We start from the raw sequence: 18,684 nt of genomic DNA on the forward strand, positions 1-18,684 counted from the left end.
GTCACAGGCAGGACCTGAACCCAGTTCTTCTTGACTCTAAGACCCTGGCACCGGCCTCTATCCATTACATCATGCTATCTCTTTCAGACACGTGTGCACATATGCATAATGGGTTAATATATTTGATAAAAGAACATGTAGCCATAACCAACTAATGGGGCAGCTAGGTGGCACAATGTTTTCAGTGAGTGCTGAGCCTGGAGCCAGGAAGACTCGTCTTGCTGAGTTCAAATGGCCTCAGACGCTTCCTAGTTGTGTGACCCTGGACAAATCACTTAACCCCGTTTGCCTACTGAACAACAGCAACATAACCAATGAATGCAAAGGAGTCAACCTACATTTATAAAAGTTCCTAAAATAAGATTCGCTTTGTCAGATTTGTACAAGAGCACACTCTGGAAAGCACTGTTGGGTTTGTTTCTAAACATCTACACAGATCTGAGACGTGTTCAATAGGTTCATATTATATCAGGCCCCATTAAGAGGCCCAGATAAATCTGGGAAGATGAACTGTTTTCAAGGTCAATTTAAGTGAGAATACAGTTACCACTAAAATAAACTTTGAAATGGATGAAAGAAGAGTAAAAGATGTCAGCACTGTTTCCCTCAGAAAATTAAGGATGTATCAAAAAATAACTCACTGTAGCAGAGAAAATACAAGACTGTTAGCTCCACGAGGGCAGGGATGTTTCTTAATTAAATTTTGTATTCTTCCTAGTGCCTATTTACTGTGCTTTGAATACAACAGGTGCTTAATAAATGTCTGTTGAATTGAACTATTAGACCACCGAGTAGGGAAAACTTTGAGCTAAGGGTTGACAGCACTCCAGCTCTGGCAGATTCGTTGGTTCCCCAGCACAGCCAAAGTTATGGAATGAAGGATGCCTTACTTTATGAAGAAAGTCTCTATCTTTTAGAAGAGAAAATTTCCCTTTCCCTTTAAAGGACACTTTGGTGTTCTTCCTTCCTTCCAACTTCTCTCCATCCTCCCTTTTCTCTCAGATTACTTCTTAATCCACAGGATGTGGGGAAAAAAATAAAAGCAACTGAAAAATTAAGGGAAATTTGCAAATACTCTTATCTTCTGAAAGCCTGTCTTCCACAAAATGAACACACCAAAGCAAGGACATAGTGATGAACAAACACCCTAAGGCTGAGTGATAAGGCTCTTCTTTTTCCATCTGGAGGGAGAAGCAGGGTTTTCTCTTTGAATGAGCCATCGCTCATTAGAAGCCTATCCTGGCCAGTTTCATCTGATGGGATAGTATTTGCTGATGGATGCCACCCAAAGGTTTGGAATGAAATGAACCTGTGATAAGTTGTTTAATGTTTGGAAGCAATGCTGTATAGATACCAAACGATAGAGCCTTACCTACACCAAGGTTTCAACATGACTGGTTAAGGAGACGAACTGTAGGTTCCTCCAGATTTTTTCATGGATGCTTCTCAGATCTCATCTGCAAAGAAATGAGTTCAAGGCAGTAATCAGGAAGAAACCCCAACGTTGCCAAAGACTCGGGTTCTAAGCACTAACTTCTCTTAGGATTTATCCTATTCCCTCATTATCCCACCCTTCAACCAAGTCAGTATCAACTGGTGCCTAAAGCTGTGACCTTACCTTTAGCCCTTTTTCTAACACTAAAATAAAGGCATGGGAAGCAGGATCGGCACGAAAGAAAGCACAGTGGCTTTGCAATCAGACAAACCGTGCCTAAATCTCACCTCTGGTGCTTACTCAAAAGCAATCTCAGACTAATCACTTTACCTTGCTCTTTCTTCTATAAAAATGAGGGGTTTGGACTAGGTGGCCACTGAAATTCCTCTGAGATCTAGATCAGGAGTTCTTAACTTTTTTTAGCTCACGGATCCCTTTTCACCATGTTTTTAAGTGCATAAAATTAAATAATTGTATTACAAAGGAAACAAATTATATTGTCATTTTTTTAAAGTTCATGGACTCTAGGTTAAGAACCTCTGCCAGCTTAACACCAAATTACCTAGGGGTAGAAGAGTAGCCCGCATGAATATGCTCTCCATAAGTCGTTCGAGGATAAGGCAGTTCTCACCAGAAACTTCATAGGTTTCCAAACAGGATGCAATCTCATTCCTTCCCACCTGAGCCATTGGCATTCATTTTATGCAGTGAGCTAACATATCCTCATTTTCTAAAACTGTCTGCCTTCTTCGACATGGGTGGAGAGGTCTTTGTAGTTCACATTTGTTTTTTTCCTAGGGGAATTATTAAAGTACATTTCTCTAAACAGCAAAAGAGCACGTCTCTGGAAGTGCTCTTTCCAGAGGAAGAGCAACAAAAGGCCAGACAGAGGACATTAAGGAAGAGGAATTTTAAAAATCTAGAAGAAACCATGCAAGGTCTGTGGGGACCCATGAGGAAAGGCCTCACAAATGTCATAAGTAAATGATGCCCCCCCCCCCCAACTAAACTACAAATGTGAACCTTACAAGCAATGCCATCTTTTTAAATTAAATCAAGGAGATAACGTCCTATTTATTCTGTTCTGATGGCATACCCCAATTTACTTTCCCCCTTCCTCAGATATGTACGTAGCAGGACTGTACCAGGATAATAGAATACATCTCTCCCTGGAGGTGGATTTTTAAAAACACTAACATCGGGGCAAAAGTGTATTACACTTGTTAAAACCAAATAATGATGTGCACGATCCTTTAAACATTGAGTGGTGTTAAGGCATAAAAACAAATGTTATATGCTAAGATTATGCTATGTCTGAGGGCCTTTTTACAGTGAATAGACTATTATGTATTTTTTTTTTTGAGCAAGGTTACCAGCTCTTGATTATCTAGGGAAGAGTTATTGAACCGAGTTCCTCTTCTCCTCCTTTCCAACTGCTTCCCACCCCCCTCCCCCCACCAGCCTGTGTGCAGGTCCTTTCTATTCTCAATATCACCACTTATAAGAGAAAGGGACCCTTTTCAATCCTTCAGTTCTCTTCTTGGGAAAAGGATGTAGAAACCAAGAATCAAAAAAGGGCTCTTTAGTCAAGCAGTTAGGTAGAGTGGCAAGCACTGGAGTCCGAGGTCATGGGCTTCTGATCTCAGCTCCATTGACTAGCCATGTGACAATGGACAAATAAATCACTCATCTTCAATGGACCCATTTCCTCCTCAGTAAAGTGAAGAAGTTGGACTAGAATTTTAAGTACTATTTCAGGCCTTAACAGTGACGATTTGTGGATTCTCTTCCGCTCACCTGGATAGGGCAAGTTGGCTATATTTAAAAATCACATTCCATGTTCAGTACATATTTCTTTCACTGAGTATTTTCAGTGATTCTTCCAACATGACCTCTTAACATTCACTTCTAATAATGGGCTAGACTTCCACTTAAAGGTCCTTCCCTCCAATGGCATAGAGGTGAACCTGGGTTTTGAAGGTATGAGGATAAACTTAGGCAGGAACTACCAAGCTGGAAAGGCTTTGCATACAGAGCCCAGTGATAGACTAAATGTCCTATTCAAGGACTAAACCTACTTAAGTCTGGAGAGGCTTAGCTACCAGGTGATGGTTTCTTTTAGCCACAGCAACGTGGCTAAAGATATGTACTAAGGGGATGCTATTAGCACTGGTGGGAGGATTCCCAGTTTTGAAGCACAGCTCTTTAAAAATATTGAAATACTGGGTAGGATGGATAAGGGGCACTTTATGTAGGCAACTAACAACTTTCTGCAAAAGAAACCATCAACTAACTGGCCTATTGGGGACAGTAGGGATAAAACAGCAAAATTACTTATGGAGCTGAGAAGGAATAATACACCAGTCCTTCAATTTTGGATTTCAGTATTGATGACTTGTCATACACTAAATTGTCTTCATGAATAGTTTATTCAAAAGTCTTCACAGTACTGTAAATCATTTTTATACTCATTGAAAGATACAGCCCAACTATCAGAGAAAAACATCTTATAAATATACTCTGGATATTTATGCAGGTAAAGCAGATCAAACATTTCTAATATTTGCAAGTTCATCTCACAGTTCAGCTTTGGTGAATTAAGTGCCAAATCTTTGGACATTTTGTTACAAAGCTATACCAACTTTATTCTTCTCTTTGCTTCCATTAGGACAATTTCAAAGCAGGAACATCATTCCTCCTCCCTCTACTTGCCCCCCCCCCAAAAAAACACTTCCAAAAACACAAACCTTGCCTCACTGTAATAGCCTCATTGGTCTTTCTAGCTTTGGAATGTCCTATTTGATTTTAAATCAGTGACGCAAGAAAACAACAAAAAACCCCAAACAAAAAACTACCCACTGAGTTAGTTTTAAAAGCATTTAATGACATAGCATATATTTAACAGATAGGGTAAAAGTTGAGAGGTACAGGTCACACAGCTGAGTGCCAGGCCCAAGACCACTCTGGCCTGAGGCAGGCCCAGTCTCCGAAAGTTCATTCCTATTAAATGTCATTTTGATTGTGCAGTAAGATGAAATTTTGTCATTACAATAGTTACAGTGACAGAGAAATGCACACTATGTATCAAATAGCAAGGTAATGTAGCAAAATTATAACACAGTGCCGCAGCTCACAAGCAAGTAACCAGTTCAGTAACATGACTTTGTCCAGTAAATGCTTCAATTTCACTTTTACACTTATCAATGATTTAAAGGGTTTATTATACATCTAATTTTATTATACTTTGTACTAGAATTATCTCAAACATACAATATAATGTATTTCAGCAAAAAAAAATTGAAATTACAGATTATTTAAAACAGTTATCATCATTTGCTATTCCTTCTTGTACACCGACATTCTTAACGGTCACATTGGATGCAGAAAAGCCACATGTGGGTGTTAGTAAGTGATGCCAGGGTACAGGTGGTTTGGTCTGCAAAGTTAATGTAGAGTTGTACTCTCATTACAGCTGATATAATAATACACACTATCCGTTTCATAAAGGTTAGAGCCATCGTAGGGGAGTTTCTAATATTCAAGACTCAAGATAACCACCATTAAGTAAATGCGAGTGAATGTGTCAGAAAATCGGTACGTCTGTCTCTGGTGTGCACAGTAAATTCTGTTTTGAAAGCACCGCTGCCTTGCATACCAATAGCACTAGAGGGGGGGTTATTTCCAAGACAGCCTCACAAAATTGAGGAACAGTTTAAATATTAAGATCTAATGTATATTAACTTCATTAAAAAAAAAAAAAAAACATGGTCTTTCCTCTCATAAAAGAAAGCTGCCCAATGTGCCTCATTACTTTTATAACCTGAAAGGAATTTTGTTTTGTTTTGTTTTTCAGAAATTCTCTATAAATAAAAAAAAAAATTCAATCACATTGAGGAACATTAGGCACAGAGAGTAATGTATTGGTTCTGAGCTTGTTGCATGCTGGAATTTCACTGAAAAGGTAAGAGAAGTACAGGATGTAGAGATGGGAGTTCATTTCTTTTTTCCAAAAAGGCTAAACCGCTTTTCTTTGTCTTTCTCTTTGTCTTTCTCCCGCTTGCCAGGACTAGATTCGCTGGTGATGGTAACACTGGCTGGCAAAGTCTGGGCACGGCTGGATGCTGGAGTGCTCTGGGTGCTTGCAGATATTTCACCTTTGTCAGAGGAGATGGCTGAAGTGATGGCCTGGATCCACGAATTCATTTCCTCCTGGACAAAGAGGATGTCACAAGAAAGGCATCAGAACAAGGGACTTAGTCAGTGGCATGGGGCACTTTCTAATTCTATGCTTTAAAAAATGGATTCTGCCATCAAGGACTTCAGACTCTTTTTTCCTCTAAGCGGAGTGGAGGGGAAGAAGGGTGGTATGAATTTCAATTTCAGTACTACTCATAGTAATCCAGGCATAGCTCAAACTCCATTTCAGCTGAATTTTGGGTAAAGGGGCCAAAGGGATAAACTGGTCAAGGGCAGGCTGGAAAGAAAATCCTTAATGTTTGGACCCTTGTTGGAAAGCTTTTGTATTCTGCTTCCCACTCTTTCCTCTAAAAAAAAATTTTGAAAGAGGGAACAGAAGGGGAGAGTACATGTATTTACATGTTCATTTCTGCTACTCGAACAAGGAGGAAGGAAGGAAGGAAGGAAGGAAGGAAGGAAAGATAGATCTCTCCCTCATGTTTTCTTGCCAACTGGCTCCTGCAAGGCTCTGCTGAAAGCAGGCTCCATTTCCTTTAGCTTCTCCTTGAGGAACAGGGAACTAAAATAATTTAATATTGGACATGAACAAGAATAAAGTCAAAGGAAATCTGTTTTCAGTCTCTTATATGGATTGTGACTACTCATTTCAGAATGGTTTACAACCAACTGTTTTCTCGCAAATGCTTCTTTTGAATTAATAAATCATGGGAACTTACATCATCTTTGGCTTGGAAGAGGTACTCATTGCCATCATTTAGTCTAAAATTTAAAGAAAAAAGAAAGCTAGGAGTTAGATTTTTAAAAATTTAAGTATACATATCAATTCATATGTAAAAATACAACTCACAGGCATATGCTAGCTCTCTAAAGGAGTCCAACTGGTGATATCAAACCATGTAGAAAGCCCGTGAGGACTTTGTTCCATATGCCATGTTCCATAGTACTCAGTGCCCTTCTTGGACAGCTTAGAAGCCAGAGAATTTAGCTAGGGGAATCTCCAACCATCTTTAAGTCTGTTATAGGCTAGTTTGTTGTCTACCACAAAAATCTATTTGGATGCTCACCTGATGACTGAGGTAAAAAAAATATATTTTTTTAAAAAATAAGTCTTTATTTTTTGTAGCTGTAGCTACAACATTTTGTTGCTGTATCTTATACCTTAGCTTATATCTCCTATTTTTAAAACTGGGAAGTAAGGTGGTGCAGTGGATAGAGAGCCAGGACTAGAGTCAGCAAGACTCATCTTCCTGAGTTCAAATCTGGCTTCAGACACTTACTAGCTGTTTGACCCTGGGTTAGTCACTTAACCTTGTTTGCCTCAGTTTCCAATTCTATAAAATGAGAGGGAGAAGGAAAGGGCAAACTACTCCAGTATCTTTGCCAAGAAAAACTTCAAATGGGATCACCAAGAGTCAGACACAACTGAAAAATAACCGAACAAGAAGAATTTTTAAAATTCACTGACAAAAAGTCATACTCATGAGACTTCGACCCTTTCGCTCAGTCTAACAGACAATATACAGTTAATGGATTAACTCTCTGTAGCAAATCATCTGAACCACTAAATCATCTGCTGCACAGCAACAGCTGGGTCATTTTTTTCTTGCAAGTCTCAGAATGAAATTCCAGTGAAATCATCCAGGGGTAACCAGGCCTAAGAGCCCAAATTTTTGCCCCAAACTCCAGAATATCAGGGCAATGACATTTAGACTCTATTTAGAAAAGGCATTTTCAAATCTGGATAACTATTCAATCAAACAGAACAAGTACTTCTTGAGTACCTATTATGAATTAAATGCTTTAAGCAATATCAACCAACTAAACATCTTTAAAAACGATTTGTGTCTCGAGCACTTAGCATAGTGCCTGGCTTGTGGTCTGACTGAAGAGCCCTAATTGTTAGGGAGTCTTCCTTTATACTAAAGCTAAAATTGACCTCTCCATGACTGCGTCCCACAGATCCTAATTCTCAGAGAGTATGCCCAATAATGTAGACTACGCTGTCCCACTGGAGGGCTTTGCTGGGTTATTCGGAGGGAAGGGGAGATTTCAGATCCTTTCTGGCATCTTGTTTCAGATCTTGGCAAACAGTGAGTTGGAGAGTGAGCTTCCTCTAAGGCCAAGTAGAAGAAGCCCTATCTCTCTCTGACACAATAACCCTTCAAACTGCAAAGATAGATGACCCCCTTCTTCCCCCAATCTCTTCCCATTTCTTCCCATTATCAACCATAAGTGCCAGGGATGAAACTATAAGAGCTACCCAAGGCTAGGTCCATGACTGGATATATGTGGATTATTTTTAGGGGGGGTGAGGGAGGGCGGGAAGGAAGGTTCTGATATTCCTCTCAAATGACCAATTTCTGTCCCCTTTAGACTTGTTATTTCATTGGTCCAGGGGGCTTCTGGGTAAAGGTATTCCCTCTACCATTGCAGATCTGCAACTATTCCTACAACTTATGGTATTAGAAAGTTGCCTGTGGCCCTTGTATATTGTGGCATTTGGATAGAGAGGAGGGGCATGGTAAGGATCTGAGATTTAATCTGTGTGGGAACTCCCTGGTGTGAAAATTCCCTGCAATTTATTCATAATTTATAGTCTCAGAGCTGCCAGGGGGAACTAAAGGGTTCCACTATTTGCCCAGGGTCATACAGCCAGTATGTGTCAGAGACAGGACTCAGATTCAGGATTTCCTGAATCATTGCCCCTCAACAGCCCCTAGGAATTTAGAATTGTTAAGAGGGTATGACATGGACCAAGCAAGAAGAACCCAGCTGGATTCCACCAAAAAAGTTTCATTAAGCCTTAAGGCTAAGTGTCTTGAGGGAACAGGGAGAATGTGGGAGATCCTGTTGGGAAGACGATGTTCTGTCCACCCTGTGCCTGATCCAAGAATACAAGGTGGAAAGGAGCCAGAGCCAAATGGTCTCAGTTTTTCCTTCCAGTTCTTTTTTTTTTTAGTTGTGTGTCCAATTCATTGATTTGGTCTCTTTTATGGATGAAAGTGTTTAGACTCTAAACTCTAACTCTGAGATATAAATTTTGCCCCAAGGACTGTAGCTTTTTCCTTCCAAAGGAAGCACAGCCCATCCCAAGTCTCCAAAGATGAAGCATTCATTTCTCCATATCAATAGGAATTCATAAATCACATGGAAAAATCTCACCCCTTTAAATGCACCACACCCATGTACAGTCCGTGACTTCTTGTTATTGGCTCCACATACACACAAAAAAAACCTCACCAAAAATACACAAAAAACAATAGCACTTCTCAGGCTCTGCCCTCGAAATTTTTTTTTCTTCATCTTCATCACAGCAAATAGATTTTCTATCATTCAGTGGCTGTTAGAAAGTGGAACTTTTGAGCTGGGACCCACTGTGAAGTGAGGAGTGTTTGGTTCTGTGAAACAGTGAGAGCTGAATTCCGAAGGTTCCAGAAGTGGTTGGGGATAAAAGTTACAAGAGTCAATTTTGGGAAGGGAGAACACAGTCTGACAGGTGCCAAAAGCCATTTCCTGTTTATCACTCTCCGGCTGTGATGAGTCATTTGAATTACAGAAGAAAGCTGGAAAGGTCTTTAGCAATCATCTAGTTTAACATCCCACTGCATGTAGAAAAGCACTATAATATTCCTGACAGAGGGATCATCAAGTTTCTGCTTGAATACCTCTATTGACAGGGAACTCACTGCCTAGTAAGGTAGCCTATTCCATTTTTTTTTTTATTATTCTAATGGCTAGAAAATTATTTCCCAAGGTGAATCAAAATCTGCCTCTCTCTGACTTATATCTATTGGTTCTAGCTGAGCTATAACAAACAAGCCCAATTCATCTTCAAATGACAGTCATTCAAATATATCTGAAGACAACTGTTCCATCCCTACTATGTCTTTTCTTTATGCTAGCTAGCCTTAACTTCTTCATTCCTTATATGAGATGATTTTAATACTTTTCACCATCCTGGACATGCTTCCTCTTGTCAATGTCCCCTTAAAAAGCCAGCCCCCAACAGTTTCCTGTTCTTAATATAACTTAAAAATGAATTAGCTTTTTAAACCCTCCTCTTTTTACATAAACTACTAAGGTAAGGCTTTCCCCTCTTACTTGAGCATTGACTTTTTTTAGGCCCTAAATGAAGGACACAACATTTATTTCTATTAAATTTTATATTGTTCAGGGCCTTGCACACTGCGGATACATATTAGATATTTGCTGAATTATTCTGGCCCATTCTTCTAGCCTGTCAGGTTGAACTATCCTTTCTAGTTTTGTAAGTAATTTTATGTCATCTTCGTCACGGATTTAAAAAAAAGAAACTGAACAAAATAGGACCATGGAGAGAGGACTGTGGCATGCCACTAGAGACATTCCTTTTCCCTTCCAGAATATCACCATCTGATTAACTCAACGTCACTGGGTTTTTTCCTTTTGTTCTGTTTCTTCTTTCACATTATTAATGTGGAAATATATTTTACATTATTGCACATGTATAACCTATATCAGATTGCTTGCCATCTTGGGGAGGGGAAGGGGAGAGAGAAAAACTTGTAACTCAAAACCTTTCAAAAAATGAATGTTGAAAATTGTCTTTTACATGTAATTGGAAAAAATAAAATACTATTAAATTAAAAAAAAATCTCAACATCACTAGATATAATTTTCAACAAATTATTAATTCAGAAATGTAGTAGATGTAGGACTTACATTTCACTATGTTGCTTACAAGGTTATATACCATGAGAGATTTTGCCAACAGTCAAGCTGAAACCTATACATGCTATACCTGTCATTCCTCTGATATGCCAATCTTATTAATAACCCTCTCAAAAAACAACACAAAATTACTTTGACATGACTTGATTCTACGTGAACTAAAAGTGTCTCTACTTTCTCAAAGTTTTCAAATCACTTGCTCCCATCTAGATAACTTTTTTTCCACAACTAAAAGGGACATTAGAAGCCAACTTATCCAACCCACTCCTTTGACAGCTGAAAAAACTGAGACTGAGAAATGTTAAGTGATATGCCTAGTGAAAATGACACAGAGAATCAGTGATAGCTGGAACCTGAACCTAGGTCTCATAATTCCTAGGCCAGGATACTGTCAACACAGAGGAAAATGGTTTTGAAAGAATGCGAAATATGAATCAGAAAGTAGTTTTGAAAGAATGTTCCACATTAGGGTTTTAGATAATGTAGGTTTCAACTTACAAAATAATCTGAACCCTAACCGCCATCCACCTCCCACCATTTAGGACTCAACAGACGTATTGGGAAACCTAAAAACTAAGCCAAAATCAGGTTAGTCTAACAACAATGTGTTGTTTTCCACTTTACTGAAGATGAAAAAAAACTCAGGTGAGAAGTGAAGTCATTTACAGATGTTGTCTGAAAGAAATCAACTCCAAAGCCAAAAGTTCTGTGGAGGAATCAAGACACTTTGTGCACCTCACTCACCTTAGCTTGAATACATGTTTCTTCTTCTTGTAGTCAACTGCTACTTCACAAGATGCTTCTTTCAAAGTCACAGGGATCTCACTGTGGTAGGGAATACCAGAACTAGCCGCCTTTGAGTCTTTGTAGAAGCCCATCTCTTGGTTATTAATCACACAGTAGACATTATGCCACGACCTAAGGAATCACAGAGAGGAAGGGCAATTTGTTACAATCAACTTCTCTCAGTAAAGAATCCAAAATTGGGCTACGGTAAAAATAGCCTTCACAGAAGGCCAAGGTTCTAAGTTAGCTAGCCACCCAAGGAAGCTAGGGAGCATGGATGGGCTACTTTAACATACTGGGAAAATCCTCATCCCATAACCGAACTACAGCACAAGTCCTAGAGTGGAAACCTGAGTTCTCTGCCATAGGGAACACTGTTATGAAGAGAAAACTGTCAGAGGCCAAGGAAGCCTCTATCACATTTTGGGAAACCACTGTTTTGTCCTGTGAATAAACATCCTCCCCTGCCCCCACGCCTCCTCCCAATGCTTGACACTCTGTGCTGGGGCCTGTAGTTATAGGGAAGGAGCAGCAAGTCAGCTGGCTATGCTAGGGCACCTTCAAAAATTTGTGTAAGAGGAAAGTGGAAGCTGAAACACTCCCACCTCCACCCCTGTCAAATACCAGTTCAGAACACCACTGAATAAGTTAGCAATCTAAACCCATGCCCAGTTTCAAACCCTAGCGCCATCTTTTTCATGTTATTAAATAGGGAGATAACCAGACATTCTGCTCTGGTCTTAGTAGTTACCAGTATGGGCCCCCTGTGACTCTGCCCTTACCTGCTTGAAGCTTTCTTATTGTGAGCCTCCCATTCATGCTTCCGGTTCAAGAAGCCTTCCATCTGAGCTGATGGGGTCTCCTGGGTTTTGGCTGGTAAGGTAGCTGCTGTCTGGGCCTGGATGGAAGGCTTGGCTTTGCGATCTGAAGTGGGGGAGGGGACGGGGCTGGATTCTTTCGAACTCGTTCTCTGCTCTGTAGCTCCATTGACCATTTCACTCGTTTCCACAGTTTCTGCCATCTAGGAATAGTGGAAAGACCATTCAGCTAACCCTGAACCATGCTGGGGAGGACTTAAACGCTAACTGACTTTGTACAATGTGGCTATGTATAAACTTCTTGGACAGACTGAGATAGTACAGTAAAACCCTTTCACATCCCACAAAGCCAACTAAACACCAAAGACATTAGAAGGTACGGAAGAGATTAATACCCACCCATTTTATAGGGAAATGGGAGAAGCTAAATGTCAGTATGAGTTTTACTGCACTTTGCTCTTCTGATTAATCCATCTTCTCTAATACAACAACCCAATTCAATAGCTCCATTTCTATTACTGGTTACTCGAAACAAAGGACAACAGGAACAGTCACGCTTATTATATAGGAGAGATCGAGGATGTTATACAGCAGCCACCTTACAACCAGGGACACCAGCAGAAAGTTTGAAGTTTAAGTGAAAGGCATTCACAAACATGTCAGCGAACAAGCCTATCAGAAGTACACAGAAGCATTCCCCCCCCAAGAAAGAAATGAGAAGACCTAGAGTTCCTAAAAATACTCCTCGGCCCACCTCCCTCCCTCTTTGCCCGTCCCACCACACATCATCAAAACATGCAGAAATTAGGATGACACCATGCAATTCATGTTCACCATCTCAGTTAGGTTTTGGATCTTAAAGCTTGGGGGGAGGGGAGGGAAGAAGAAGGCAAGTCAAACATCCATTTAAGCACGTCTGCCAGCACTGTATATTAAGTGGGCTGTATTGGTTGTTAAAGGTACTGGAAAAAGCCAACCACAGTCACTCAACACCACACAGCTATTTACCCCCAAACAAAGACAGAACCATGGCCTTCCCCATCACTTGCTTTGTTGATCGCGTTGCCTTGCTGCACTGAGATCGAGATAGCCTAGAGAGCAGCCCAGTTTCCAGCGGCTCTGACTCATCACGCTGGAGACGTCTTCAGGAACCCTTCATCCACAAGCTCAATTAAATTGTAACCCTGACGGCTTTCAGCTTTGGAAATGCAGTATGGTCTTGGTTCATTATCATTCTCAGCCTGTGTACCATTAACTGTGGACCATTAACCGTAGCAGCTTCCTGGCTTGTATAACCAGGGTGTGGGATTAGCAAGTTACTAAAGCTGGGTGTTGCTAACGCTTTAGTGGATTACAAACATCCTGCACCCCTTGTACGTAGACAAACACGGAGGTTGTAAATGGCACACTAATTAGACACCCGCTCCCTGCACTGCTGTCCTGAAACAGTACTGCCCCCAAAGAAATGGCAACAGCCTCCACAGAAAGAATGGCAAACTGGCCACCTCTGAGAGAACATGTCAGACCTAACAATTAATTGTCAAAGACAGATTTTTCTCTTATACCTCATCTGAAAGACTGGGACTATAAAGGTGGGATAGTAAGTGATATTCAACCAAACCATTTAGGATACTGGCTGGCTGAAATCCCAGGAAAGATGGAAGAATCATAAATTCTACTACATTTCAGGGCCCTGGATTTAGTCCAGGTTAGACTAAGCTTCCGTAAAATTCCATTTCCTCAATTTTGCCAAACTAGACCAGGGTTAAGATGGGAGTAGATACTATGTAATTTAATGATTCTAGTAATCCCTTTCACAAGGTTCAAAAAAGAAAGCAGATAACTGGACTCTAAAGTAAGGGGTATGGGTATACATGGTAGCTTATCCTGGCCCAAAATAAGCTTCATTCTGTACCTATTTGCTTATAAGTAATTACGCCACCTATGAATGTTTGTTTGGTCTCCGCCAAACTGCTACATCTCTCTTTTTAAATGGTGGTGAAGGCAAAAGAAATGAAAAAAAATCTGAGCCAAAAAAAATTTTAAATAGTGGCCACTTGAATTTCCAGTGACTTTTAAATTTAATAAATCTGTTGGCCTATGAAACTGCACACAATTTATAGTGGAGAATATAATGAGTTTATGGGCTTTAAGGCTGGTGTAGTAAGGACCTGGAGGACACATGGTTAGTATGTGTAAAAAAAAAAAAAAAGTTTAAAAAAAATTTCCTGCTGCAGGTTTTAAGTGGAGATTACTGGCTGTAATATTGATCTGATTTGTAATATCAACCTAATTATTCTAATAGTGAACTAAATGGACATAAGTTTTGTGAATAGGACTAAAATGCGAAACGCTTGGGAGGCAAACATCTAGGTGCTAAGGAAATGAAAACCTTTTCTGAGGAGATTTCTGCAGCAAAAATTTTTCTTTTGAGATATTAGAGGGAAAGAGAAAACCCCAACACCAGTACGCACAAGGATAAATTAATATGTATGCAAATGAATGATCCAGGAAAACAGGAAGGGAAAAAAGGAGCAAAATGAATTTTAATGAAAATGTGCTTTAAGCATGCCAACAGACAACACGCCACTGAAGACAAACATTAAAAGCAAATCATAGCGTTATGATAAAACAATGGACACATGAATACATTTTCCCTTATTGCTTCTCTTAGCAATTAGTTGAGAGTGCTTAAGTGGCTGGGTGTATCTGAGGTATTTAAATCACGACTGTGAACATGACTACAACATATGTTGACAACTAGTAACATGACAAGAAACACCCCACTGATTTTCAAAGTGCATGAAGCAACATTGTTTTCAAGTTCATTAACTTGAGTCTCTGTACCATAAATCAAAGAATAAAATGGCTTATCTTCAAATACAAGTCAATTGTTGCATTTTTTTTTTCCTGGCAAGGTACAATTTTAAAGTATAAACAAAAAAAGGCAAAAAGATTGCCAAAAGATTTTAGCACTCCTTCTTTGTGGATATTTTTTTGTTTTGAATATAAAAAGCAGAAAAACTGGATATTTAATCCCAATTATATAAATTTTAACATATATATATGGAAACATCATATATATATACATACATATATATCAATGACATGCATATTATGATTCAGAGCCAGAAAAGACATTTCAAGGCTCCCTATTTTCCTAAATCTGAAGCAACAGCTGAATATTGATAGTAATGTGTTTTTAAGGCAAAGAGACCCAACAGCGGTGCGCGCTGCCCCCAGAACATATGGAGCTATGTATATATCTATAGGCCCATCTACAGTCACCAGTAAATAGATATGTACATAGAGAGACACAGAAAAACAAACAAGATGCTATATGACGTTATCCTGACAAAAGAAAAAAAACATGCATCATGAAATGAAAAGACAAATCAGACTTTAACAACTTGCAGCGATCATCTATCAACTCATGTTTCTGATCCCACTAACATCTCTAACCCTGGAAATTAGTATGTTTCTCACAGGATGAGATGGATGATTACAGAAAATCTCTTCTTTAACCTGCTTTTCCTTCATGAGAAACAAGATTATAGTTTTTTCATAACTTGTGGCCTAAAAAATGCCATTCTAAAATGTTTCTCTGGAGAGGGAATAACTAAATGGTGATAAGAATATGGAAATGAAATAAAGCATGTGAATATGAAAAACTGTCAAGTTTGTTACACAGGATACACAAGAAAAGTTCTTGTAAATATGCTAATGATCTGGGAGAAGAAGAGTTTACTTCTAAAATCAATAAGCTTTTAAAATGATCCCTTAATTTTAGGCCAATCGAGTTGAACGTTCAAGTTATCGGAAAGAACTGACATGGCTTTGATTCCATCTGTTTGAAAATTTAAACACAGTCATGCCCCAAAGTTATTACCTGAAGAAGGAGGCCTGAAAACCAAGACAGGCTTTCGAGTTAAATATAAGGCAAAGGTCTCTGAGCCACCAATGGCTGCACTCAGAGCAAAGGACTGCCTTGCCTGAGGATGAGAGCTGGGGAGACAGCAGCACTTAGCACTCACTGCACAGTTTACTGCAGGAAGAAGCTGGATTTCTGAATCCAGAACTTAGCAGATTAAATGAAAAGCACACTGCTCTCTTTAAAAAAAAAAAAAAAAAAAAAAAAAAAAAGGCTCTAGCCATATTCTGGAATTGACCTGGGGGTGGAGTATGGTGGGTAGGGGTAATCTCAAACAGAACTTCTGAGACTGTCTACAATTTGAAAATAAAATCATTTTCTGATCACATCCGACTTTCTTATTTATTTTCATCTTCATCCTTCTTGGAATGTTACATAGCTAAAGTTTTAGTTTTTTTCATTTTAGTAACCAAAATCCCCTTCCTGTAACACAGCCATCACTAAGTTCTTCTGCATCTAATACCTTTAGCCTGGTTAATAGCTCATTTATAATGTGGACCATATATAGCACAGTACTGCAACCTGTTAGTATAACTGGATGCGTCATACCTGTCAGATTCTAGTTTTCTTCTCCATTATGGTGTAATTTCATTAAATTTCAATTACTCATGTAAGGGATGTTTTAGCTGTAAAAATCTTAATAAAATAAAAAGCTCACAATAAATAACATAAAATAAATGTCTCTTTAAGGCAACTGAGCATCCATCAGTTAAAAGACTCAAATAAACATGGATTAAATGCAAACACATATATAACTGAGGCTATTAATTAAATAAAATTCAACAACATGGATGAAATGGAAGCAAAAAGATCAAACCAAGAGTATTTGGAAAGAGTGGAATTCTTTACAAAAGGTTCTGAGTTTCACAGTCCAGACCAGGGCTGGTCACTGGCTGTCCGTCTGCTATTAAAGTTTTTGTAGTTTTGGTAGGTTTGAGATCGGTAACTAACCCGTGGAGATCCCTGTTCGGCGGGCAAACCATTTTGGGAAACTTGTTCTCCTTTTGAAGCATCCCTATTGAATGAAAGAAAAAAAGACAAGGATGTAAAACATGGAAAAGTGACAGAGGAAGGAGAAAAGGGGAAGACAAAGGAAAAAGGAAAATAATTTTACTTTCAAATTTCTCTTCCTTAAAAACACAGATAAATGATGCATTTAGAAATAACAAAATCATGCTAATACATGGGATCATTAAAGATTTAGAGCTGGAAGGGACGTCAAATATTATCCAGTCTCAATATCAGATGTAGATTTAGCCTTGGAGGCTACCTATCCCCACATTTAACAGAGGGGCAAATGCAATCCTAGAAAGGTTAAGTGATTTGCCCAAGGTCACGCAGATGAATGAGGCAGGGCCAGAACCCCAGTTGCTCTTTCCCCACTGATTCCCTCCCCTTCTTGAATTTTAAAATTTCAGGTAAAAGATTTTACATTGTACTTAAAAGTATTCCTGGATAGAGGGAAAAGGATATAATCCCTGAGAATGCTATTCAGTGGCTGACACACCCCGAGTAACCCTTCACTGGCTTGATCCATCTGGGTTAAAGGGCACATTAATTAACTCTCTTGCCTGGTCACCAGTAGAAGCTGGTGGGGAGTTCTCATCACAACATTCTCCCATTGGAATTGGGAGGCATTTGCATTATATGAAGCCACTCAGAACTTTAAAACCAAATTTCTCTTAAGACCTAAGAACACACTCCCAAATATCAATGCCTAAAGCAGGGCTGGCCCAGCCTTTTATATGTTACCTAAAAGAAATTTTTACAGTAGGCTGGGTGAGAAAAGTAACACAGCTGCTTTAGTCAGGGGAGCTAGTCTCATGCTTACCATTGCTGTGACTCTGTTTCCTCTGAGACTTTGGTTCTCGGCTCTGGAGATGGAGGTTGTCTCTTCCTCTCCTCTTCCTCTTGCTGTCTGCGCACTTCCAGTAACTCCAACTAAAGGGCAAATGCGTTAATAAAAAATTCATAAACATTCTTAATAAAAATGAATAATTATTAAAAATTCTGGGATCCTGTATCACTTTAAAAAAAAAACAAACAAACCAAAAAAAACCAACAGTTCTGGAGACCCTAGCAATTCCTGATATTCCAGTCCCCACTTGTCCTTTCTTATCAAAATGGGTAACCCTAGGACAACAGCAGCTTTCAAAAGTGCCCAAAAAATGACATTTAATTTCACATGAGCTGGTCAACTTTTACATGAACTTTTTGTATACTGTGGCATTTTGGTTAACTTGTTAGTTGGGGGGTTGGGGGTGGGAAGGAGCAGATGCTTAAATCTGCTTAAGTAGAAAGTCTCTTAAAACTGTCATACTGTTAACAGCCACTCACTCATTCTGCAAAACCTCACAGACAATGTAGTTTTCAATGTGTTTTCATGTTGTGGTCTAAAATTTGAGTTCAACTCAAATTATGCATTTAAACCAAAACCAAACCATCCTTTTGGAGAAGCCTAACCCCAAACAAATCCACTGCATGAGCTACAGGTATATACCAAGACAGCTTTTCTTTTTTCAAAAGGTTTTATTTTCAACCTCCATAGGATTGTCAAGATAACTGAATGAGAAGGCATTTCTATGCATTACTGACAGTAATCAAGAAAGGAAAATGCCAATGATTAAGCTCCACTTCCAGACCTTAACTGTTTACATGTAAAGTTTTGTTAGGGTTTTGTTTTTTTTTAACTCGTGGAGAGGATCCTCAGTGAGACAGGATCAAACTACTTCTTCCGATAGCATTTTGGTTACATGATTTGAAAGGAAAACAAGACAAAGCAAATCTCCATGGTTTCCAAAATTCTA

At 39.2% G+C, this 18,684-nt stretch overlaps 1 protein-coding gene across 5 annotated transcripts in view; it reads right to left on the minus strand.

Moving 5' to 3' along the window:
- Positions 1-4,298: 4,298 nt before the first annotated feature.
- Positions 4,299-18,684, minus strand: part of SPTBN1 (spectrin beta, non-erythrocytic 1) — a 270,149-nt gene continuing 255,763 nt past the window's right edge. For 3 of the 5 annotated variants that reach the window (XM_027865230.1, XM_027865232.1, XM_027865233.1), the window contains 6 exons: positions 17,709-17,818; positions 16,829-16,892; positions 11,911-12,149; positions 11,087-11,260; positions 6,349-6,391; positions 4,299-5,644 (listed from right to left, as the gene is read on the minus strand). In XM_027865230.1, the coding sequence (XP_027721031.1) occupies positions 5,429-5,644; positions 6,349-6,391; positions 11,087-11,260; positions 11,911-12,149; positions 16,829-16,892; positions 17,709-17,818 (846 nt within the window). In that variant the 3' untranslated portion in view covers positions 4,299-5,428. Of the gene's footprint in view, positions 5,645-6,348; positions 6,392-11,086; positions 11,261-11,910; positions 12,150-14,469; positions 15,298-16,541; positions 16,893-17,708; positions 17,819-18,684 lie in introns of those variants that run through there. The other 2 variants (XM_027865235.1, XM_027865234.1) reach the window with 2 other exon arrangements.

Source organism: Vombatus ursinus, unplaced genomic scaffold, assembly GCF_900497805.2.
Source record: "Vombatus ursinus unplaced genomic scaffold, bare-nosed wombat genome assembly UNPS02014778.1, whole genome shotgun sequence".
Taxonomy (NCBI): Eukaryota; Metazoa; Chordata; class Mammalia; order Diprotodontia; family Vombatidae; genus Vombatus; species Vombatus ursinus.